The sequence below is a fragment of the Pongo pygmaeus genome, chromosome 6, assembly GCF_028885625.2.
Source record: "Pongo pygmaeus isolate AG05252 chromosome 6, NHGRI_mPonPyg2-v2.0_pri, whole genome shotgun sequence".
NCBI classification, from domain to species: Eukaryota; Metazoa; Chordata; class Mammalia; order Primates; family Hominidae; genus Pongo; species Pongo pygmaeus.
The window spans coordinates 104475456-104501886 of record NC_072379.2 but is presented as its reverse complement, the minus strand read 5'-3'; the positions used below and the strand labels follow the sequence as shown (position 1 = coordinate 104501886).

The window sequence follows — 26431 nt, the reverse complement described above, 5'->3', positions numbered from 1 at the left end:
TAAAATTGTTTAATTTCATTTTTCAAGGTAAACTACTACTTTTTTTAAATCCCCACCATTTACAATGATTTTTGAATTCATTTTAAGCGTTAATAAAGGTTATAAGGAAATAAGGGTTTCCACTACCATGGAAGTACATAATAGATATTTCTTGCAATTTGTACTCTTACCTATAAAAACAACTTCAAATGTTTATGCTAGAAATACTTCACCAGGTAAAATTTTAACCCTGTAGCTGAACTTAAGTTTTAATAAAACTTGGAAGAGTAGATGTAAACTAAATACAAAAACAAGACAAGCTCTATCAATTCTGACATGTTACCCAAAGATGAAGCAAGACAACACCTTGGCAGAGAAACATACCTTGTAGATCAACTGAGAATAGTAGTCTGAAACCCCTTCCAGGGTAGCACTGCCAAAAGTTCCTAGAAGTCGATTCCCACTATTAAATTGGCCACTGCCATAAGGAAGAAAGTGCGCAAAGTTCACTCCAATGATTGGTTCCATTAGAGGGAGCAGAGAGAGCTGCTATTAAAAAACACATTTAAGAGTAATGTACATGATAAAAGGAACTCAGTGTAGCTCAACTTTCTAAGACCCGAAGCAACTTTGTTGAATAAGGCTTCAGAAAAATGAGACTTAAAATTTTCAAGTATCAAAATGCTGGAATAAGTGAGAGAGACTACAGACCTTTGAGACTTAAAAATAAGCTCTGTACTAAATGAATGCTGCCAGGCATCTAACAAGAAAAACGTATTTCTTATCTATGCTCAGCAAAAACCGGGGCATAAACTGAGGCTGGGTACCACCAACAGCACTATTAGCAACGGTCTCCCACCTTCTGTAACAACTGCGAAGGTGTAGAACAGAATTTACAATGCATTTCTTTGGATTCAGAGTCACAACAAAGTACTGAGGATAGATTTTTTTTTTGGTACTGAGGCTACTCCTTATGAACATAAGAAAATCTTGACTATCACCTATCAATCCATTTGTATTACCATAAATTTCGGATGCCAATAGGATACGGTGCAATTCTGCTTGGAAAAAGTCTACTAGGTTCCTTGTCCAGATGTCTTTTAGCGTTTGATCTCTTGTGTCCTTGAATTTTTTTTTTTTTTTTTTTTTTTGAGACAGAGTCTCATTCTGTCACCCAGGCTGGAGTGCAGTGGCACAATCTCGGCTCACTGCAACCTCCGCCATCCAGGCTCAAGCAATTCTCGTGCCCCAGCCTCCCAAGTAGCTGAGATTACAGGCGTGTACCACCACGCCCAGTAAATGTTTGTATTTTTAGTAGAGATGGGGTTTTGCCACGTTGGCTAAGCTCGTCTCGAACTCATGCCTCAAGTGATCCACCTGCCTCAGCCTCCCAAAGTGCTGGGATTACAGGCATGAGGCACTGCCCCCAGCCTATATATCCTTGACTTTTAAAAGGGGCTGCTCTAAATGACTCACCCTCATCTGTTTCAAGTGGGTAAATGTGTCAGTGCTAGAATACATAGCTTGTTTCTCCTCTTCATCCTTTTTCCTTTCCTTTGAGCAAGGTGCTGCTTTCTCACCCGTCCTCTGAGTCCATTTGCCTCGCTGTTTCTTGGTTTCACTTCCTCCATCTGTTTTTGGCAACTGGTTGCCACATCCAAAACCACCTTGCATTTGAGCCCCCAAAGTTTGCTAATGTAATTGGAAAGGGTAAAAAATAAGTGAACAATTTGCATATTTGGTTTTTAGTTCATGCAGTGCCAAGCTATGACACATCATCCTAACATGGCACTAAAAGTTATTAAATAAGTAGGGAAGATAGAGTGGTGTCAAATGCTGGTTTTCCGAACACATCATCCTTTTCTTCAAATGTTATTCTCAAGTAGGGAAATCAGTAAGCTTCGAAGCTTGAGGAAAGAGCAGAACTCATTAGTAAGGCCATAGCCCTTTCTGGCAAAGCATTACCCCTCATGCTGACCTCCCTGGGGCTGGGGAACCCCTTATTCCTGCTTACTGACTGCAGAAGGGAAGGAGATGCTTGTAGATGGCTATAGGAGCCTCTGCATAGTGGTCTTGGTGAGTTATTTTTGGTTCCCCTTAGGAACTAGTGAAATATGAGGTGTGCTAAAACAATTCACAGGCTCCAGAAAAGCTTTATAGCCTATGCATCTTAGGTGAGAGAACAGATAGCACCAGACAACAATAAAAAGAAAAAACACCGGTTCTTCAAATTAGTTCACAACTGTATTTGACTGAAAAATAATGGCCACATACTTAAAGTCAATGGGAGAGAACCTAGATGATAACAAATAAACCTTTCCTTTATTTTTATCATTACAAAGTGAGAATAAGCCAAGCCCTGAAAAGGCCTTTAAGGGTAGTCCTATCAATACCTTAAAAATACAGGAATATTTTCAGGCTCCATTATTTCTAAATTTAACAGCAGTACTTTGCTATAGACGATTATAGTAGCTGAACTTACTGTAATGAATTCTGCATTGAATCTTTGAGGGTTCTGAAAATTAGTTTCCAGTTATATTCTAAATAGTTTAGCGCATGGATGGCAACATTTTTATGTAAAGAGCCAGATGGTAAATATTGTAAGCCTTTGTAGGCCATACAGCCCCTGGCATAATTACTCAACTCTGCCCTTGTACTTCAAAAGCAGCCATAAACAATTCATAAATCAATGAGCTTGGCTGCGTTCAAATAAAACTTTTAAAATTCACGGACAAATTTGAATTTTGTATAATTTTTATGTGTCACAAAATACTACTCTTCCTTAGATTTTTTTTTCAACCATTTAAAAATGTAAAAGCCATTCTTAGCTCATGGAGGTAGGCGAAAGCAGGCTCAGACTGCTCATCTCCAGGCTAGTTCTGTGGCTCTCAAGGGGAGTCTCCAGGGCGGCAGCAGCATCTAGAATTGGTTTAGAAATTCAGATTATCTGGTCCCACCCAGACCTACAGAATCAGAAACACTGGGGCTGGTGCCCAGCAATCTTGGTTTAACAAGCCCTCCTGGTGCTCCTCACACTTTAGTTTTGAGAATCACCTGCCTAGAGTAGTACTTCTCCCCCTTCAGATGCACAGGAATCACCTGGGGATCTTGTTAAGTCTCACATTCTGAGAAGCAGGTGTGTGGCAGGAGATTCTGCATGTGTTACAAAGCTCCCACCTGATGTGGATGCTGCGGATCCCCAAGGACTGCACTCTGAATGTCAAGAACCTAAAAATTTCTTAATTTTATATATATTTATATATATTTATATATTTTAATATATATTTATATATTTATATATTTATATATTTATATATTTATATATTTATATATATTTTAATATATATTTATATATTTTTATATTTTTATATATTTATATATTTATATTTTTATATATTTTATTATATATTTATATATTTATATATTTTAATATATATTTATATATTTATATATTTATATTTTAATACATATTTATATATTTATATATTTATATATATATTTATATATTTATATATTTTAATATATATTTATATATTTATATATTTTAATATATATTTATATATATTTATAGTTATATCTATTTATATATTAATATATAGTTATATATAAATATATAGTTATATATAGTTATATATTTATATATAGTTATATATATTTATATATAGTTATATATTTATATATATTTATATATAGATATATATTTATATATTTATAGTTATATATATTTATATATAGTTATATATTTATATATTTATATATAGTTATATATTTATATATATTTATATATAGTTATATATTTATGTATTTATATATAGTTATATATAGTTATATATATTTATATATAGTTATATATTTATATATAGTTATATATATTTATATATAGTTATATATTTATATATAGTTATATATTTATATAGTTATATATATTTATATATTTATATATAGTTATATATATTTATATATTTATATAGTTATATATATTTATATATTTATATATAGTTATATATTTATTTATATTTATATATTTATATTTATTTATATTTATATATTTATATTTATTTATATTTATATATTTATATTTATTTATATTTATATATTTATTTATATATTTATATATATTTATGCATATTTATATCACTATATATATTTATTTAAATCACACTTTAATTTGGGGGGAGGGGCTACTTTTTAAACTTGACGTGGTTGTTCCCCATGCCATTAAACATTCTTATACAGCATAAATTTTAATATAAACATGCTCAAAATGTAGTCTACATCCTTCAAGGATCTATTTAAATAATGTTAAGTGGTACAACAGAAATTGCTATGTGATAACACGAGCATCAACACATATTTGAGATTGGGAGAGGTGAGAAAGGTATCTGGAAAAAGATGACTCAAGAACTGCATTTCAAAAGATAAAAATATATTGTCCAGACGTATATTAAGAAGGGAGAACAGAACAGGCAGAAGCAGCAGCATGTGGTATACGTAGAAGGGTAAAAAGACAGAAGGCTGCAAGTTATTCAGTACTCCTCAGCGTATAAGATGTCTTGGAGAAAGTGGATGGAGATTGTGCTGGAGAGTTGCCTATATTTACTGGTGACAACTGTAAAAGCATAACCAGTAAAATTTACAAAAATTACACAAATCTATCAAGTCAACACTCAATCTCTACTGAATGGTCAAAGACAAGAAAACAAGCAACACTTGCAAAAAGATGAGCTTCATTAACAATCTTAAAATGAAAAAACTGGACAACTAAATATACCACTCAACCCTTAATTAAAATATGAAAATGAAATCCAATTTGAGAAGCTCTCTAGGGACAGCTTTATGAATGCACTGGTAATGGCACTGCACCTTCTGAAAGATAAACAGGCAAGAGCTATTAAGCAGACCAATTCCCATGACTCAGAAACTCCAGTTTTGGAACTATCTTAATGAAGTTAACTGAAATAAAGGGGACAGATTCTTGTAAAGGTATATTTACAAGTTAGCTCTTCATATAAATGAAAAAAAAAAGCAAATTAAATGTTAATAACTTACAACTGATAGAAAATTGATACATGGAAAACTACAAAATAGTATCTACATGTAACATTACAGTAAGTATCAATACAACACTGTAACCACACAATAGCTTCCCAGTGTGGTATCCCTAAGAGTGCCAAGGGTATTAATAGGGGTGCATGGGCTGTCCTCTACATTTTAAAGAGGTTAATGGAAATTAATCACTTATTTACAATAAAGTGCATAGACATTTACTTACTTTGCTTTAGTCATATCAACTCAATGTGGTAATAACCAGTTCCTACACATCACGTTATATATGAAATGCAATACATGCCTTTGCTTTTTTTAAAATAGTAAACAAACTATTATCTAATATAGTTTAGATATAAGTAAAAACATGGGTTCCAGAGAGGTAGAAATGACAAAATAAAAAATTGTCCTTTAGAATAAAAAGATTGTAGAATAATGTGGAAATATAGTTGCTGGTACTAATCTGCTGTAAGTATAATTTAAAACAAAAGAAAAAAGTTGTCGTTTTTATGATTTACACTTACCAGTCCTTCAGCTGGGTTCTGCTTCTCAACTAGTTTATTATCCTTTGTACAGTCATCTTCTGAACAAATACTGCCCTCAGGTTTTTGATTCAAAAGAGAAGATGACTTTTTATTTTTCAACAAGTGTTTCAGAAGTTCATTCCCTGAGTCTCCTTTGGCAGCAGTGGCCCCAGCAGAATGGGGAGGACTCTGTGCTGAGGAGACAGGACAGGCTACGGCGTTTCCTTCTACCTTACTACCATTCTGTTCCTCCAATTTAGGCTCCTCTTGGCCTGGGCAGGACTCTGTCTCAGCCTTTTCCAGTTTTATCTCTTCTGTTTTGGCAGGGGTTTCCATGGAGAGCTTATCTACTTCTGAATTTGCGTAAGTCTGTTGATTTGGAGTTGCTTGTGAGAAATCACTATTGGGCAGTTTGTTCTCTAATTCTGTACATAGCTGGCCTGCTGCCATATTGGGAGTGGATGGGCCAACTGGTTCCACTGACTCTTGGTCGGCTTGTTGAGGAAGCTCACTGGGTGTGCTCACTGCAGAAGTAGAGGTAGTTTCTGAGATGCCTGGAGTTGGTGGGGCAGTTATATCTGAATGGGGAGTTGATGGAGCCTTGGCGGATTGTACATCATCATCTCTTTTCTTCTTTCTTGTTCTTTTCTTTTTCCCTTTTTCCTCTGGGATTATATCAGAATACAACTGAATGAGCGATTGGGTTGATCCCGGATAACTGTGTCCATGGGTTATAGTAGAATCTTGGCCACATGGGAGACTGCTATTAGCTACTGGAGGTGCTGCTGGTAAAGCAGGTGTAAAAGAAGGCCTCACTGGGGACTGCTGGAAGCTGGTCCCAGAAAGATTTCCATGTCCCTGCTTAACAGAAGAAAAATTTGGGCTTCAAACAGGGATTGATGGTGAATCAGGAACAAATGTAGGAGGGCCCACCTGCTTTCGCTCATTAGTCTGCATGAAAGTTTGGGTGGAGGGTGAATTAATTGATCCTTGTTGTATATTCTGCTGCTGTAAAACCTGCCCCATTTGCTGTTGGTGTTGTGGAGACTGCTAAAGTGGTCTTGGAGGTTGCATAAAATCACAAGGTAAGTCAGAACTGTAGAAGGGAATCTGGGACACAGATGTCCTACTACTACTTATCTCAGAGCCCACCATGCCATGCTGCTCCATTTCCATCCTCTGCTGCAAAGCTCTTTGTCTATCTACCTCCTGCATGAGTTGGATCCGTTGTCTCTCTTGCTGTTCTCGTAAACGTTCCTTACATTCCCGTCCTTGAAAACTTTCACTAAAGGGATTGTTGTCATCAAATTCTACCTGAGGTGGTGGTCCACTCTGTGGATTTGCATTTGAGACTGTCCCTGGGGCTGGTGTACAAGTTTTTATTGGTAATTGGGCAATTGGGGACTGAATTCTAGGAGGATTGAGGGGCAGGTGGGCAGGAGCACTGTTGGGTTGCCATCCAGGTAAACTGGGCATTCTAACAGGGCTAGTATGGCCAGAAATAACTGTTGTGTGCTGCTGGTGCTGAAGCTGCTGTGGCACCATGGGAAAGGCAGGTTGGCTCATGGTGGGTGGAGTGGCACCTGGAATTAGGGGTGGCTGGGGCTGGACACTGGGCATCACGGTAGGTGGGGCCATCACACATTGCTGCTGCTGTTGCTGCTGTTTGATTCGATAATCTTCAATCAATTCAGCATGTTCTTTCTGTTGTTTATGAATCTGGAATAACAAAATGCATCATCACTCATTTCTATACAGCATAGGTACTGAAGTAAAACACTGGCTGATGACTGTGGTTGAGGTTACAGAGGGCAGTTTGGCCATGTAGAAGCAAACATATTTTGCTTGGGTAACTGCAAAAGTCACAAAAAAATTGAATTGATAAGCCTTAACTAACGACTGTCAGTCTCTTTAACAACAGGATTTTTATAAAGTTATCTGTAAAAGTGCTTCACATATGAAATATCAAAAACGGTTTTGTAAAATAAGTATTAAAATCTTATGGTGAAACTCATATATACTATTTATACTATATATAAAAAATATACAATAAAAAAGGTTACATAAGCAGCTAATTTTGATGTCCTAGAAATTACATTAATATACAATGTTAGAATAACAGACTTAACTCAAACTTGAACCATTTAAATGTTAAGATTTCATTTCTTAAATATATAAATTGTACAACATTTTAAGACAAGATTAATTACCAGCACGAATATCACACCCCCTGCCCAGATTAAAAAGACTAAATTTGTTGAACACTTTCAATTTAATGGCTAACACTCAAATTATAATTTCTGAAATCTATACAAGCTCCAAGGCAGTATTTTGAATAGTCTGTAAATAGTCTCTTAATATAATGGCTAATATCAATTAATTAATTCATTCCAAAAACCTTTGTGTCCCAATGTGCTCAGTACTACAGACCAGATATCAATCAAGATGCAATCTATGTTCTGGAGAACCTCACCATCTCATTCAGCAAGCTAGGGAAAGAAGGAATGCAAAAGGATGTGTATATTTTTGAACATCATTCAATTTTTAGATAAATATTATGCTAATATACTAAACCCAGGAGTTCTAATAGTTTTTCAAAGTATTTTCTTGGGTTCCCCAGGTAGACTAATATTTTCTGCAAATAATCATGTTTGATCTCTTCTTCAACAGTTGTGTAACTCCTATTTTCTTATTTTTCCTGGCCAGTTTACTGGTTAGAACTGAGAAATTACCATTGGTTGGTGAAGTAGTAAGAAAGTACAGAAAGCACCTACAACAGTATCTGGGATATATAAGGTGGTCATCCATGTCTTTCCCATGATATTTTATAATACTTTTTAAAACATTACTATCAACTGCTTATCTTAATATGATTATACTGGATCTTTGGCAACTATGTAATAGATGATGTATCCCATTTTTCAAGTATTAGCTTCTAAATAGGATTTGATCCATGGATATGCAAAAATTAGGCCCTCATCAAAAGACCTTGTACAAATATGCCAGACGTCAATGAAAGTGCTAAAAATATATATATACTTTATTAAACGTATCTTTACAAGAATATTAACCTACAGTAAACATGAACCCAGAGAGTAGATTTAAAGAGAAAAGAAACCTTTCATTCTGGAATAATCCTAGTTTTAAACAACTGGAATTATAGTCACCTTATTGTTGGTACGTTATCATGGTAGCTGTGGTTTGAAGATAAGACACGTGAGTCCAAATCCCTAATCTAATAGTTATAAGCAAACATGTACAGTGGGGGTATTTTTTGGGATTTTTTGGTTTTGTTTTGTTTCGTTTTGTTTTTGAGACAAGAGTTTTGTTCTTGTTGCCCAGGCTGGAGTGCAATGGTGCAATCTCAGCTCACTGCAGCCTCCACCTCCCGGGTTCAAGCAATTCTCCTGCCTCAACCTCCCAAGCAGCTGGGATTACAGGCACCTGCCACCATGCCTGGCTAACTTTTTGTATTTTTAGTAGAGATGGGTTTTGCCATGTTGGCCAGGCTGGTCTCGAACTCCTGGCCTCAGGTGATCTGCCCGCCTTGGCTTCCCAAAGTACTGGGATTACAGGCGTGAGCCACTGCACCTGGCCACATGTACACAGTGTTTATAACCTCTACAATGAATCAGTTTGTAAAATGGGGATAATACTAACTCCTTCAGAAAGATGTAGATAAGACAACGTAAATGGAAGTGCTTCCTACAGTGTTCATTATAGAGCACTCACTTTTTTTTTTTTTTTTTTTTTTTTTGAAATGGAGTCTCACTTTGTCACCAGGCTGGAGTACAGTGGCGCGAGCTTGGCTCACCACAACCTCTGACTCCTTGGTTCAAGGGATTCTCCTGCCTCAGCCTCCCAAATAGCTGGGATTACAGGCACACGCCACCATACTTAGCTAATTTTTGTATTTTTAGTAGAGACGGGGTTTCACCATGTTGGCCAGGCTGGTCTCAAACTCCTGACCTCAAGTGATCCACCCACCTCGGCCTCCCAAAGTGCTGGAATTATAGGTATGAACCACCACGCCTGGCCTGAACCTTAAGTTTTTAATTTACTTGGGTAAATATACCTAGGAGTTGGCTCTGAACCCATTTTGTACACTACTATTGTTTTATTTTAAATACAATTTTTACATGTTCTTTTCCAGTATATTATTCAGTTTAAATATTCTGATAAACATCTGGTTTATAATAGAAGATAATGGCAAAATGATTTCATTTTTCTGGAACAGTCCTTCACATAAGACATACCAATGTATTTTAAGACCAAAACATTAAGAAATAATAATAATATCAACTCCAAGTAAACAAAAATACTTCCTGGGCCCCCAATTCTTATTCCAAACTAAACCCAGTATCTCCCCATGAGCTCGGTCCTCAGTTGAGTTGAATACTCTCAATGATGTATAATAGAAACATGGTCTTTGCAGTGATTTCTTAGTGCAGAAAAAAATAACGTCTCCAACTATACCAAGGTTGAAAATAGTTCTTCGAAGTCGAAATTATGAGACTCAATCTCTTTTGTGTCATTTATTATGTGCTGTGACCATCACTCTAAGTAAAAGACTGGAGCTGTTATGGCTGCAGTTACTAAGAGGTCTCAGAGCTGCCACTTTTTGGCAATGTACTTTTAATGCCATTTAATACTAGTCAAAAAAAATCACTAGTCAAAGTCACTAATGAACGACTCACCAAAACATTCTACTCATTAACTGTTGGTAGTTTCTATTTTGCAAACCTATTTATCACCTGTTCTAGCTGTTTCTGAACCATGCTTTGCTGTTCAGTAACATGCTTGAGTTGTTCTGCATCTTCCTCTGGAAATTCACGCCCAGCTTTCTTGGCAGTACGTTGTTTAGCTGAAAGGGCCTTCTTAGATTTTCTGTGAGCACAATTTATTCTTCAAGATACTTCTGCTGCATTTGAAGCAGCTGTTGGGTCTCCTGGAGCCACTCTTCATACTGCTTACGCTGTGAATCATCTGAGGAAAAATTAAAATTCAGTTGTGTTAATTTTCTAAAGAGTCCAACATTATAAGTTACACAAATCTATTTTGTAAGGAAGTAGTTTCACCATGACCACATAATAGGAAATTTGAAAACACAATACTAAATATTAGACCACTATGTAATGATAAAATATCAGATTTTAGAAAAATATTTCATTGAGAAAGCCAGAGAATGCACACTCTTGAGATAGTGGTTAACTTAGCACTTATAAATATTACAAATCCAATCTTGGAAAAGCAGACTTACATAATGAAATTCTTTTTTTTTTTACTAAACAAATACTCTAACCCACAAGCCAAGCTACATACTAAGGTATACATGCATTTTATGAATACGACTTTACAGATTTTGAAGAGACAAAGACATATCCCATTAACGTCTAGCGCATAGACTAGGAAATCACTTCCCATGTTAATTTTCCTGAGTTTATAAGTTCTTTCCTATTTCTTAATAATGAAAAAATATCCTAAACAGAGAGAAAGGGAACCTAAAATGTTTTAGAATGGAATAATTTAAAGTCTATGACTTATAAAGGAAATCCATAAGTTGAAAACATTGGTAATTATTATTCTGTAGTTTATATTTTTTAAAATAAGGGGAGGGAATAGTTAACCAAGCAAAACATTTTCTACTTTTACAACTGCCAGTAATTCTCCCCAAATGGCTATATCTCTTCATTTTGTACCAATATTCTCTTCTTTATTCTTTAAGGGCACTTTACTTCATTGATACCCAGTCCAAGGGGGGAAAAAAAGTCATCATATGTAGTGAAATTCTGAATATACCTTTTTGACTCACTACAAGACAAAGAAATGAATAAATACATTTCTAAGAAGGATATTTGCTGAAAATAACATCAATGATAACAGAATATTGTCATACATTAAGAATCCAACCAAAGCCAATGGGCACAATAAAGCCAGAAAAAGCCAGTTGGTATAGTTCTTTGTTTTTAATGCAAATATGTATTCAAATTATAGTAACAATTAATGTAGGGGGAATTTCAAAAGGTCAGACTTTGGGTTTGTTCCTAAACCCAGAAGTTCCAGTACATGTATGAACTTGAAATCTAGTCTACTAAATTTGAAAGGCATTTTTTAACAACAGGCTTTTTCACAAGATTTCAGAAGTTCTGCTTCTGGTAGAATGAGACCTACCACAAGGAAAGCCTTTCTGGTTTCTGGAACCAGGAGAGCAGAGGTGACCAAAATGAAAAATAATGGTGAAAAAAAAGTTAGCTAAACAGTCTGAAGATTTCAGAAAGGTTCATTTTGGGGAGAACTTTAAACACTATCCTGAACCACCTTGGGACCCCTGCAAATAACTAGAAAGGATTCAGGGGCACCTTGCATACCTGACCTTTACACCATGCTGCTAACCCAACTTATTGCTAAGTATAATCCCTTTGTTTTTCCCATTTAGTGTCCTTGTCACTTAGTAAGACAGTTCTTAGAGCAAAACGTGGTTTAATTCTATAGACTGTAAAGTGCCCAATCTGTATACAAAAACAGCAACAATACTGAAGAGAATGGGGAAGATGGTTTTTCTGTATTAAAATACTTTTCTGTAACTATAATTCTTCATGCACAGTGAAAAAAGCAATGAAAACACACGCCTTGAAGAAGAGTTGCCTAATAGGGCAGTGATGTTTAATAAGACAGGAGTGATGTTTAATAAGACCAGTTCAAGACTGGGCTTGAACTGGTGTACCTACACTCACTTCAGGTTTAGAACAGCACACATAGAGTGCAGACAAGCAATCCCCAGAAAACATTAACTTATTAGATTTATACTTACTGACAAAGCCTGGACCAAAATTTGGAGGATTAGGCCTAGAAATCTGATGTGTTATACTGCCATCCTAAAATAAGTAAAATTTACAAATATGTTTATTCCACATTTCAGTTAAAGGGGGGAAAAAACTTTAAAAGAAAGAAAGAAAAAGAAATGGAAGAAAAATCCTTTAATTTCCTAAGATATCTTTTAAAGGTTTTTTTTATAAAAAGTAGAATGAATTTAGTCATGGCAACCTAATTCTGAATTCTTATTACTATCTCTGAACTACTATACTGCCTAGATTTTGGCTGAAAACAATTATGCTTGAGGTAAAGGATTATTCATCAGAAATATAATACAGGGCAAATCAATTACTGCTAATACTAAGCGAGAGATCCATATAAAAAATCTCACTTTTTGATGAAGTTTACCTGGTTTCTTCTTCAATCAAACACAAGTTCCAGATTGACTAAATGCCACTCCACAGCGTGGTTATTTATAATAAAAACTAATGTCTCTAACATGCACAAATATAAAAGAAAAATACGTTAATAAAAATATTAGTCTTATTTTCTACACACGCCTGTAGTTCCGGCTACTTGGGAGGCTGAGGTGGTAGGATCGCTTGAGCCCAGGTGTTTGAGGCCAGCCTGGGCAACACAGCAAGATCCTGTTCCCAAAAAAATAAAAAAAATAAGTAAATAATAAGTATTTAATTCATTTTATTTTCAAGTTAAAAGTCTTATTTCTTCCAGGTGACTGAACAAGCAGTTATTAATCTCACAAGTCCCTGATAATCACCTAACAAATTAATGTTGAAAAATGTTTATCCAGTTGTCACAAGTTCTCCTTAACATGAGCTGTATACAGGGTAATAATTATAAACTTATTCAGTAAGATTCAGAGATATTCCGTAACCTTCCCCACAAGGACTAGTAGGGCTGCAATAAGAAGCCAGCTAGGCTGACTCTAGAGATTTTACTCTCTAGTATGTGCCTCACTCCACCTTACGATAAAAGGAACTCAAGACTTCAGAATAAAAATAAGTTGATTTAGTTTTATAACATAAACTCTAAGGAAATGTTTTCTCATTCCAGTCTTTGTTAAAAACTAATTGAGAGCTTAGTTATTTTATATTCTAAAACAAAAGACATTTCCCAATTTAAGAATTTTCATACATTTTCATACATTTCTATATCTAATGTTAAAGGAAATAAAAAATTGACGACTGACCAAGATCAGTCTGCATGGTTAAACGTGTTTAGAGAAATGTTACTCATTCTAATTAAAACTATAAAAACTTCACAGAAGCATTACTGCTTACATGAAAATATTTCCTCTGGCATTATCAAATGCTTTAATATATCAAGATATACATATAATTTTCAAAATGTATTCCAAATGCTGTATATTACTATTTAAGTACCATTAGGATATAGAATATGTTTTTAAATTTTTTACTCACATTTTTCATTCACCTGTCACCCTACCCACTGCTACAGGTCTGGTCTAAATGATCTTCTAATCTGAATATCACACATGGTCTATCATCCTAACTCAACATATCACACTACTCTAAGAAGGGACTATCACTTCCATTTCTAAAAAGCAGTCAGTAGAATAGTAAGCCATATACCTGATACATGCTAATGTATCTAATGGCAGACGCATGATGCTAAAAGAGCATCAGATGCTGAAAGGCCTCAAATTCTGAGGTCCATATTTAAAACTAAGTGCTGGTCGGGTGCAGTGGCTCATGCCTGTAATTCCAGCACTTTGGGAGGCAGACGCAGGTGGATCACTTGAGGTCAGGAGTTCAAGACCAGCCTGACCAACATGGTTGAACCCTGTCTCTACTAAAAATACAAAAATTAGCTCGGCATGGTGGCATGTGCCTGTAATCCCAGCTACTCCAGAGGCTGATGCAGGAGAATCGCTTGAACCTCGGAGGTGAAGGCTGCAGTGAGCCATTGCACTCTATCCTGGGCAACAAGAGCGAAACTCCATCTCAGAAACAAAAACAAAAACAAAACTAAGTAGTAAATAAAACTCAGCATTCCCTTGTTTTGAATATACATAGAAACTGCAATATTATTAGCAAGTACCACGACTATCACCAATAGAAGACAGATTATTTTCCTATCGAGTGTTGCAGACACCTAATAGATTAGTTATGTTCATCATTACTTCCAAATTATGGTTTATTGCTGAATTTGTTAATACTTTAAGGAGCATATATACCATAAATTTAATTATATTTTAATAACTATATTTCAAGTATAATCATTTCCTTTGTAATGCTATGTTTTAAATTTTCTGCATATAAAACATTCTGAGAATGTCAAAGGCTTCACTGGAATCCAAAAAGATTCAAGACATAAAACAGTTAGGAACCTCTATGATAGAGAAATAATGTTAATAAATATTGCTCAATAATGAAAATCATTAGAAACCACTATCTCTACTTTGATCTCAAAAATGCTTCTTAACCATGTCCAAAGTATCTCAACAGTTGAAAAGAACTATACCCTTAAGAATTCAAATTTCTTTGAAATATATACATCTTAAATTCGTGCAAATTTTATATTCAATTCTATAATCATCACATTTTTTATATAAAAGTTTTTCAACAAGATAATTAGACTAAATTGAGGCTCTATGCTTACTTTATTGACAGAGGTTCTCATATAGTAATACACGTAAGACTCATTCATGATGCTTGCTAAAAATACAGACACACAGGCAACCATCTCCAGATATTTTTATTTAGTAGGTCTGCAGTAGAGCAAAATAATCCGCATTTTTTTAAAAATTACCCCATAATTCTCATGGTGGTCCATGATCAAAATTTAAGAAACAGTGCCCTGTGGTTAATAACCCTTAGAGGGCATAATTTCAAAAATTCAGATATTGAAATAACCCCTACTGTCTTCTTTAATGCATAATTTCTGTTTTTCTCCTAAGAGAGAAAAGACAAACTCTGTAACTCCAACTTCCAACTGTCCTCTTATCTATTCCTTGTAACTTTCTTTTTCTGATTCAAAACCGGTTTGGGAACATTTTATTTTAGAACTGAATTTATAATTGCTTTAATCACTCAGTGTCTTAACTGAAAAAAATCTTAGATAACATGAACAATTCTAAAGGTATTTAAAAGAGCACAGACTTAAATACTTTGACCTGAGTAATCAGGAAATCCAATCTTCCAAATCTTTTTAAGATGTTTTACATTTACCATCCTTGAGACTAATGCTCTTAAACTGGTTCTTACATTAATTTCTTAAATTGGTATAGCATTTTATATCTGATTATATCGAGCTGATGCCATGACAACTTAAATAGTATTGTTCATTCCTAGAACAAGGGCTTTCCATTTTCTGTATGTTTTTTCTAAAAACTAGTAATGATTTCATGAATGTCTAGATGCCCAGTAAAAACAAGCAGCCACTCCACCTACCTGCTCATCACCATTGGTGGCATGCCCAGATTGTTTTGTACCATCACTTTATTTATGCCTTTAAGGGCCACCATTTTGGCTTTCATTATAGGATCTGTACTTGCATCAAAATCTAGAAAAGAAATATAAAGTTACTTATTTCATAGTAATTAGTTCAAGGTACACTAAGAAGTAATTCAAATATTACAAGCTCTTAAACTTTATTATTTAATAATCATTACAGATTTCTGAGATGGCAACCTTATCCTGGGTTTAATCGCATCTCAGTAGTCCTTAATTGCATCATGCTTTAATACCTTAGTCCTGCAGGAATTAAAACAAAAAGTCAAGTTTAAGGGAGATTATAAGCAATAATCTAAAGCAATGCAATTAATTCCCTTTCATCCAAACTTTTGCAATGCTAATCAGAATGGCTTCTTTAGTAAATATAACATCACAAATGAGAATTCGCAATACTAAGGAATTCTGCTAAATTAGTTACCACTCTTAAAAGAAAAATGCACCAATTTCTTAAGGGTATACCCTCTCAATAAGAAGCTACTAAGAAAAAACCTATTTGCATCTAAACGAAAAAAAGGGAGCAAAATGATGAAATTGGGGATATATAAAATGGAATGTCAATTTTATTATTTAGAATAAGGCACACTGCTTAGACATGTGCCCTTTGATTGCTAATTCTTATTCTTAGAGGCACTGAGGCATTTTGACTGCATTGATTTTGCTGTTTTTAGAATCAGTAAACCATTAGAAACAAGTTAAAGAGGTTTATATAGCAAAAAATCACCAAGCATTTGTCATACACAAAAGGACAGTAAGAAGCTTTATTTCCATCATAATTTTCTTAAATTCATCCTTCCATGACTGACAACATATGGCAACAATGGTTGGAATGTAGGAACTAAGAAGACAACTAGTTTCTATTAAACAATTCCATAAATAATAGAATTGAGGGAAGTTTGTAACTCAGTTTTGAATCTCTTAATTTACCTGGAAAGAATCTAAAACTCTTCATTGCTTTCATTTTTTTTTTTGAGACAGAGTCTCGCTCTGTCCCCCAGGCTGGAGTGCAATGGCGCGATCTCGCCTCACTGCAACTTCCGCCTCCTGGGTTCACACCATTCTCCTGCCTCTGTCTCCCGAATAACTGGGACTACAGGCGCACGCCGCTATGCCCAGCTAATTTTTTGTTTTTTTTTTTTAAATTATTATGCTTTAAATTCTGGGATACTTGTGCAGAATGTGCTGGTTTGTTACATAGGTATACACATGCCATGGTGGTTTGCTGCACCCATCAACCCGTCATCTACATTAGGTATTTCTCCTAATGCTATCCGTCCCCTAGCCCCCCACCCCCCGACACGTTCTGGTGTGTGATGTTCCCCTCCCTGTGTCCATGTGTTCTCATTGCTCAACTCCCACTTATGAGTGAGAACATGCAGTGTATGGTTTTCTGTTCCTGCATTAGTTTGATGAGAATGATGGTTTCCAGCTTCATCCATGTCCTGTGTTGCCCAGGCTGGTCTGGAACTCCTGAGCTGAGGCAATCTGTCTGCCTCGGCCTCCCAAAGCGCTAGGATTACAGGCGTGAGCCACTGTGCCCAGCCAACTGCTTTCATTCTAAAGCTCAAGGAGGGCCAGGCAGGGTGGCTCACGCCTGTAATCCCAGCACTTTGGGAGGCCAAAGCAGGCGGATCACCTGAGATCAGGAGTTTGAGACCAGCCTGGCCAACATGGTGAAACCCCACACCTCTACTAAAAATACAAAAATTAGCTAGGCATGGTGGCGCGTGTCTGTAGTCCCAGCTACTCGGGAGGCTGAGGCAGGACAATCACTTGAACCCAGGAGGTGGAGGTTGCAGTGAGCCAAGATTGCGCCACTGCACTCCATCTTGGGTGACACAGTGAGACTCCGTCTCAAACAAAACAAAAAAAAACCCTCAAGGAGGAATAGAAAAACTCAGTGCTCTATTCCAACTGTAATTCTAATAATAAAATCTTATATGCATATCGCATGCCACTCTAATACCCATAGTAATATATGTTGAGACTCAAGAAAACTCTCACCAATATTAGGGAAGAATGGTTCTGATCGCTGACGAATCATGGCTTGCATCTGTCTTTGCTGCTGCTGTTCTTGCCTTTCTTGATCCAAAAGATCCTGTAGAAGTAGAGGCTGTTCTTCTAGAAGAAGGGGCCTCTCTCTATTCTGCTGTGCTAATGTTTGAGGAATTATTAGCTGTTGGGGTCCAGACATGCTACTGGTACCAGACTGACTTGTTAGAGGCCCAGTTTGAGTTGTAGGTTTTCCTGTCCCCAGATTCTGGTTAACTGTTGATTGACCTGGAATGAATCCTGGATTTACCTGCACACCCTGAGAAAAAACATGGTTTACCCTAGACACTATTGTTACATTAGAATTCATGGTATTATCCAAAACATGGCCAGGCGGTGCTATTAAAGGAGGCAAACTTGACACATGATTGGATGGTGAGGCCGGCAGAGTTGGTGGTGGAGACCCCAATGGCCTAATGTCTGAATTATCAGATTTCTCATTAGCAAGTAAACTTGAGAGAACTGGAGTTGATCCAGTTATGCCACAAGAGTTTATTACCTCTTGAGCAGGTAGTTGAGTGGATGCTTGAATGACATTTGCACCGGGGCCAGCAGTTTCGATTGGTTCTTTTCTCAAATAGATCTGGATCACAAGGATGCAAAGAAGTCTTTTCTCCATCATTTAGGTCTGAGTGAGCAGAAGCCTGTGAGCAAGGAGTGTCAACATTATCTTTATTCTCATCACTTTTTTCAATTTCACATTTGGATTCCACCTTAGAATTTGGAGACAGTACTTCCGTTTTTACCTCATTGGTAACAGTGGATTTTTTTCTGTGGTGAATGTTTATCAGAGAGAACCAGAGTTTTGTCTTCCTGTTCCTTTTTTTTGGTTCAACAGATACACACTGATTATCTAACTTATCATCAATTGGAAGGTCTAGTTCCTCATTAAACATGCTTTTCTTATCTCCCATGTCAAGTTCTGGATCTGTATATGCAATGATATCAAACTCTCCTGACCTTAAGAGGTCATCCAGGTTGGGATCATTAGTTTCCAAATTATCTAAAGTATCCAATTCAACTACCTTGCCATCCTCTGTATCTAAATTTAAGTTTTCAAGATCTTCATCATCTAAGTCTTTGACTTCAACCCCCTCAAGGTCTTTAACATCCAGTTCTTTCACAGAAGGGTCATCAGAATGGAGTTTTTTTTCTAGACCATCAGAAGGTTGGGTGGCTATCTGTAAATTATCAGACGTTGTTTCAGATGGTACAGATGTTGACAAAGGAGCTTCTGAAAATTCACCACCTAGTGGATGGTTCAGAGTCCTCATGACCATAGAAGATGAATGGACAGAATGACCTTGCTCTTGTTGAGATGGTGGCACTTGTTCCAAATCTGGGTGCACAGGTAGCTGATTAGGTAGACCCTGGGGAGGTCGTCTCATGGGCTCTGTGTGTCTAGGGCCCGGAAAGTCTGGCCGGGGAATGAAGTTTCCATGTCTCAGATTAGAAGATGCCTCTACAACACTGCCAGGTGCAGCACTGAAAGGCAGCCGTTGCCTTCCGTCAGGAGCCCTATGTCTCAGTTCAATATATGCTTGGCCCAGTATGTTGTGCTGCTGAACTGGCAAGCTCTGTGGTGAAAAATGCTGAGGAAGTCCAACTGGATTATTCATCTGTGAGTTATTTAATGGCCTAGGCATATCTACAGATATTGATCTTCTTAGCTGTGGAGAAACTCCAGATCCCTGTATTTGTTGAGGAGGCACAAGGAAGCGCTCTTGACTCGACATGGTACCATGACTACCTCCTGGAAATCCAAATCTTTTTTTTAAAAAAAAAAAAAAGCAAATAGGTATTATGTTAAATTTAGAGTTAAGTTGAAAAAAAGAAAAGTCTTCAATTAAACTGTACATACAAAATGTTGCCAAATACAATGACTTACAAAAGCAAAGCTATCACCATTCAAAAGTATTTACAGGTATTCATATGCAAGTAAGATTTTGCTAAGAATCCTATAATGAACACCATATCTGAGCTCTAAAGGCTTAAGATTTAACAGATAACAAAAATGAAGACGAAGGAACAACAACCAAGCAGATGAAATCAATTATTCAGAGATAAGAACAATACTATTGGACTTTTTCAGGAAGAGTTTCTCTTATCTATATTTAGGGAGGTTCGATGGAGGAAGCTGATTTGGGGAGGATGTTTGAATGAAGATAGGTCTTCATACCTGTTGAGGGACTTAAAGCCCTCAGTACATGAGACTACAAAGGCACAGGTTTGATGATGGGATAGACTAAACTTAGAGAAAAAGACGAGTAGGCCTCATCTATAAAGATTAAGTAAATGAATAAATTGTTGGACTATTTTATATTGTACTTCCTTCTAGACAGGATTACAGGCAACTTACACAGAATACAAAGCATAGCAAGAGGCATAAATTATAACAAGGTGGAAGAAAAAAGGGAAATTAAGAGTAAGATTACAGGCAACTTACACAGAATATAAAATGTAGCAAGAGGCATAAATTACAACTAAGGTAGGAGAAAAGGAAACAAAGAATATAACATGGAGGTAGATATAAGACTAAAAGACATAAAACTAAAAAGCATATCTTGAAGAACTATTTCCTTATTATAATTAGGGCATAGGTTTGGCTTTGACTTTAGCCACTTTGAAAAAGGAAACATTCTTATGATTCATCACCACTAACTTACAACCCTATCTCACCATGGAAAGTTCCTAAAGGGAAAGTCCTTTCAGTTTGGAAATCTCTAAAATTTATTATTATTATTTTTTAAATTGAGACAGAGTCTCGTTCTGTCTCCCAGGCTGGAGTACAGTGGCATGACCTCGGCTCACTGCAACCTCCGCTTCCTGGGTTCAAGCGATCCTTTTGTCTCAGCCTCCTGAGTAGCTGCGAATACAGGTGCGGTGCATGCCGCCATGGCCGGCCAATTTTTGTATTTTTACTAGAGGCAGGGTTTTACCATGTTGGCCAGGTTGGTCTCGAACTCCTGACCTCAAGTGATCCGCCCACCTCGGCCTCCCAAAGTATTGGGATTACAGGCCTGAGCCACTGCGCCCAGCCTAAAATTAATTTAGAATGTAAAGTTAAAAGGTAGAAATTTGGAGAGAGGACAAGTCTCATCACATTGCAGGAGGCTTTGCCTACACAGAATAGCTACATTTTGAGGATGTCATATGATAAACTACATCATTAAGGGTGCAAGGTAATGCTAACACAGTTAATACTTTTCAGAGTCTGTAGAGTTCTTAGAGGGGAAAAAAATGTCTATGACCTCTCATTAGCACTAAATAGTTGATTATATATATTTCAAAGGGGAGAAAGAAGTAGAAAGCAGTAACAGCTTCCTGATTAATACTAACTTCATTTGTCTATTTCTTTTAAAAAATTTTTAAATTTGTTTAAGAGGTGGGGTGGGGGAGTCTCACTATATTGCCCAGGCTGGTCTCAAACTCCTAGCCTCAAGCAATCCTCCTGCCTCAGCCAGTAGCTAGGATTACAGGCACAAGCCACCACACCCAGCTCTGTTTCCCTCTTCTAATAGCAATTTAAATTCGGCAGGAAATTAAAAGCATTACCTAAATCCATGAGGTCTCATCCCCATGCTAGCAACATCAGGAGGATAGGGTCCACGCTGATCTTTTGGGGAAACAGCATATCTAGGTCCTAAAGGAGGGGCAACAGGAGACCCAATGTTCCCAGGATAGGGAGGTGGGGGTCTGGTGAAAGCCTGGTTAACATTCTCTGGTTGCCAGTGTTGAAAAGGCCCTGGATGAGGCACTGCAGGTGAGTCCTGTGACCCCTTCTCCTGTCGACCTGCAATCTTCTGCTGTTGCTGCTGGAGAATGATTTCACATAAATTCTGCCGCTAAATGGGAAGAAACAAAAATCACTGGGATTTGTGGTAATTAATGGCTTTTTAAAGGTTACTGGCTTTTTATTTTTAGATGTGGGATCTTGCTATGTTGCCCAGGCTGGCCTCAAATCCCTGGACTCAAGCGATCCTCCTGTCTCAGCCTCTCAAGTAGCTGGGATTACAAGCATGCGCCACCATGCCTGACAGGTTAGTGGCTTTTTAAATCCTGATACTTTCATTATGTGGCTATGGTAATGTTTCAAAGTTTGATGAAATACCAGTTACATTTAACTATTCAATATATTAGGAAAAATAATTTGATGATTTGGGTCCTTTTCCTTGCCAGACAACTATCACAAAACAAAGCTTTAATATTTAAGGATTCCCCTGCGAATTCGTGAAGACTGAAATCAGATACAGAATAAATTAAACTGGTGTTAATTTCATCAATTTCATTTTTCTTTTTTGCAGTATGACAAACTCTACAGAATAAAAAAAATAAAAAATTAACTCCTGTGTAGAAATTACTCAGTTTGATGAAATGAACAGCTTCCTCAAATAATACATTTAAAACTGAGAACATACAATGTGTTTACCTGTCTCAATTTCTCTGTATCTGCTTGGGCCATATTTACAGTTATTCTGTGTATCAGTTACTCCTGAAGTTGGCACAGGTCCAGGAAGTTGGGAGACACCAAAGAACTGCTGGCCTTGGGAGTGCATTGGAGAGTTTGAAGATGCACAGAAGCTCCCCTCTGATCCAGGCCTTGGCTGATCAGCAACATCATGGGCAGTTTGACTTGTTCCAAAAGAGTCAGACTGAGATCTTGGAGTCATTGGAGGCTGATCATTGGGATCACGGGCAGCAGTTGGGGAAACACGGCTAAATGTGTCTGAAAGACCAGGTCCAGGGGGCCTAGGTGTCTGGGAACATGTATCAGGTGGCCTTACCAATGGGCCAGGTAAAGCTGGTCCTCGGTTTTGTGCTGCTTGCAGGAAAGGATCCTGATTTGGCATGAGGACTGGTCTTGTCATTTAGGACCTAGTAAAACCCTCTGAAATCCTTGGCCTTGGTGTTGCTGGTGGCTGAGAGTAAGGGACAGAAATTCCAGGTCTTGGTGTTCCAGGAGGATGAGCATATGGATCAGAATGCCTCTGATTAGTTACAGGTGTAACAAACAAGTCAGTTTGTGTAGATGGTCTTGGGGTTTGGGGCTGCTGACTATATGGGTCAACAGTAGTAGGCCGGGGAGTTCCAGGAGGTTGAGAGTAAGGGTCTGTATTGGACCTAGCTGTTCCTGAAGATTGGGAATAAGAATCTACAACAGGTCGTGGAGTTCCTGGGGGTTGGGAGTATGGGTCCTGGGATGTTGGCCTTGATATGGTTTCAGGCTGGGAAAAAGCCCTTGAAGGATGGGCAAAAGATTCATTCATTGCTGGATATGGGGTTAGGGGAGGCTGACTATATGGATCATTTGACTGATTATGAGAAAAATTATCTACAGGTCTTGGTGTCAAAGCAGGCCTTTCATAAGGGTCAACAGACAATCACCTTGATGCCTGTGACACTGATCCATAAGGATCCTGAGAGGATGGAGGAGGTTGCATTGGAGTCTTAAAAGGTCCAAGACCACTATCAAGAGGTGCAGGTGTCAACAAGGGTCGTGCATATGAGTCAGGTATCCTTTGTCTTTGAAACACATCTGCCCTAGGAGATGGTTTAGTAAAGTGATCATTGGTTCCAGCTGCTACAGGGCCTTTTGCAGTTTGTTCTGAAACTACAGGAGACTGGGATAGGCCCAAGGATTTGGGAAATTGATCTGTCATCACAGGCCTAGGTGTGTCTGGAGGTTTTGCATAGGGATCATTATTTGTCGTGGAGGAAGAACATAAATCTCTGACTGGGGATGGCCTATTTCCTGTTGTATCATTCATTTGAAGGGGCCTAGATACCGATGATAAAGGTGTACAGTTTTCCACTGGTGCAGCAGAATTTCTTCTGGAAAAACTATGGCCCACAGGAGGTGGTCGAGGGGTACCAACCATTTTTGCATATGGATCCATTGGAGATGGTGGTCGTGAGTTAGAGGACCCAGGTGAAAACACTGGTGGTGAAGGTGGCTGAGAAGTCTGAGCCTGAGAAAGACTATCCTGGATGGGAATCCGGGATGGGGCTGGAGGAGGAGGTGGAGCTTGTGGTTTTACAAACACATCATCTGAAGATGTAGACGTGGGGTTACTGGGTGGCTGTTTTGTAAACAGTTCTTTATGGAACGACTGTGCAGGAGACATATTTCCATTGCCAGGCTGAGGTGTCAAAGGACTCTGTATCCCACTACTTGGTGTATCTGAACCAGACTGCGCCAGAAGATGCTGAGAACCAAACTGCTGTTGTTGCGGCTGCTGCTGCTCATTTTTCACCTGTTCAAGTTTCTGTGTGGCTTCAATTTTAGCTTGCTGTTTACTTTTCTGACGCATTTGCTATTAAAATAGAAAAGAAAAAGCAATCATATTTAGGTTAAGGAAGAAAACTACCATCATGGGGGAAAAAAGCAACAGAAAGTTAATTTGTTTGATGTCAGCAGCTACCAGATTGCTCCCATATTAGATTATGAATTCCTGAAGAAGAGAAATTACTCATCATGGTATGTTCCATTTGTGCCTAGGGCAGTATATTGTTTATAATATTTCGATAAACTTCCCAAATCAATTTAAATATATTTTACTGAAAAGAAAAACAAGTCTATCCTAAATCAAATTTTCATGGTCTAAGAACTATATTCTAAAATAATAATGCAAAGACCTCCCTTCTCAAAACAAAAATGCAACTTCAAAAAGTAGATTATCCAAAAATTCCATACCTGTCTAAATTTCCATTCCTGTTCATGTTCTGATTCTCTTTGCTTTAAAGGATCTTTAAAAAGCTCCAAATCAACACGAGAGCTGGGATCAATGCTTTCTTGCTGTTGCTGCCTTTTCGTGGAATCATTTGACATCTGTACTTTATTAATGCGTAAAGCAGCTCTGTTATCTCTGGCTTTTTGCTTTGACAAAAGAAGAAAAAAAATTTCCCAGATTATGTTAAATGTTTTATGGAATAAAATAAAACTATCATGAACTGTCTCAAATAAAAGAAAAAAAAAGTCAGGTAAAATAGCTGAAATACTTACGGCACCTCCCAGAAAAGGATCTGGACACTAACTCATCTTCTCTCTTTACAGTGCACAGTACCTATCAGTTGAGGATATATTTCTATGTATTTGAATTAAGCTTAAAGATCCTAGGTGTGATTTAATATTTTAGCTCCTAGTTTTCTTAACACATCCTTAGAAATTATGTCTCCTTCAATTTAGAAAGAAGGGGCTGGGGCCAGGCATGGTGGCTTATGCTCGTAATCCCAGCACTTCGGGAGGCCAAGGCAGGTGGATCACCTGAGGTCAGGTGTTCGAGATCAGCCTGACCAACATGGTGAAACCCCACCTCTACTAAAAATACAAAATTAGGCCGGGCGCAGTGGCTCACACCTGTAATCCCAGTACTTTGGGAGGCTGAGGCAGACGGATCACCTGAGGTCGGGAGTTCGACACCAGCCTGACCAACATGGAGACACCCCATCTCTACTAAAAATACAAAATTAGCCAGGTGTGGTAGCACATGCCTGTAATCCCAGCTACTCTGGAGGCTGAGGCAGGAGAATCACTTGAACCTGGGAGGCGGAAGTTGTGGTGAGCCAAGATCACGCCGTTGCACTCCAGCCTGGGCAACAAGGGCAAAACTCTGTCTCAAAAAAAAAAAAGAAAAAGAAAAATCAGCCAGGCATGGTGGCACATGCCGGTAATCCCAGCTACTTGGGAGGCTGAGGCAGGAGAATCGCTTGAATCTGGAAGGCAGAGGTTGCAGTGAGCCGAGATCGCACCATTGCACTCCAGCCTGGGCAACAACTGTGAAGCTCCATCTCAAAAAAAAAAAAAAAAAAAAAATTTTAGAAAAAAGGAAAAATATCCAATCAGTCTTTTTAAAAAAAAAAACTGGATATTTGAAATGTATCATTAAAGAAATCACTTAAAAATTTTAAAAATTCTGTCATTACCTAATTCAAGTCAAGATAAAACACAGCATATCAATACATCTATATATATGTGATAGAGCATATACACACATATATGCTCTATCCAAAATAATCACTGTAACTGAAAATATGTGCACTGGGGAACAAGCTGGAAAATATATATATTTTCCAACAATAATACAGATTTAATATGCTTTAAAATGAAAGCAAGGATTTGGTTCCAGCTGACAATCTTAATTTGGCTCTTTGGGAGAAAATAATTTACCATATGAACTGCGAATCTTATAAAATTACCTAATAGTTCATGGCAAAGATCATGTGTCAAAAACTCTTTAAAGATGTCTAAATATTTCTCTTTCAAGATGCACAAAGATTCTCTATGAAACCTAACAAGAAAAGAGGTGACTGTAGAAGACACTGAGACATGCCAATCCAGTCTCCAAATTTAGTACAGTTGTCCCTCTGTATCCATGGGGTATTGGTTCCAGGATCCCCTGCAGATACCAAAATTCACAGATGCTCAAGTCCCTTATAGAAAATGTCACAGTATTTGCATATAACCTACACATATCCTCCTGTATACTTTCTCCCTTTTTATTTTTTGACCCAGCAGGGCCTTGC

General features: G+C 37.3%; 1 protein-coding gene across 1 annotated transcript in view; it reads right to left on the bottom strand.

The window, feature by feature from the left end:
• LOC129041572 (histone-lysine N-methyltransferase 2C-like) overlaps nt 1–23261 on the bottom strand; it is a 54966-nt gene extending 31705 nt beyond the window's left edge. Inside the window, 10 exon segments of the mRNA XM_063668431.1 lie at nt 364–525; nt 1456–1671; nt 5550–7268; nt 10304–10446; nt 10449–10535; nt 12361–12424; nt 15797–15908; nt 17861–19675; nt 21464–21753; nt 22338–23261. Of these exon segments, the coding sequence (XP_063524501.1) occupies nt 364–525; nt 1456–1671; nt 5550–7268; nt 10304–10446; nt 10449–10476 (2268 nt within the window). The 5' untranslated portion in view covers nt 10477–10535; nt 12361–12424; nt 15797–15908; ... (1 more) ...; nt 21464–21753; nt 22338–23261.
• Nucleotides 23262–26431: the final 3170 nt, after the last annotated feature.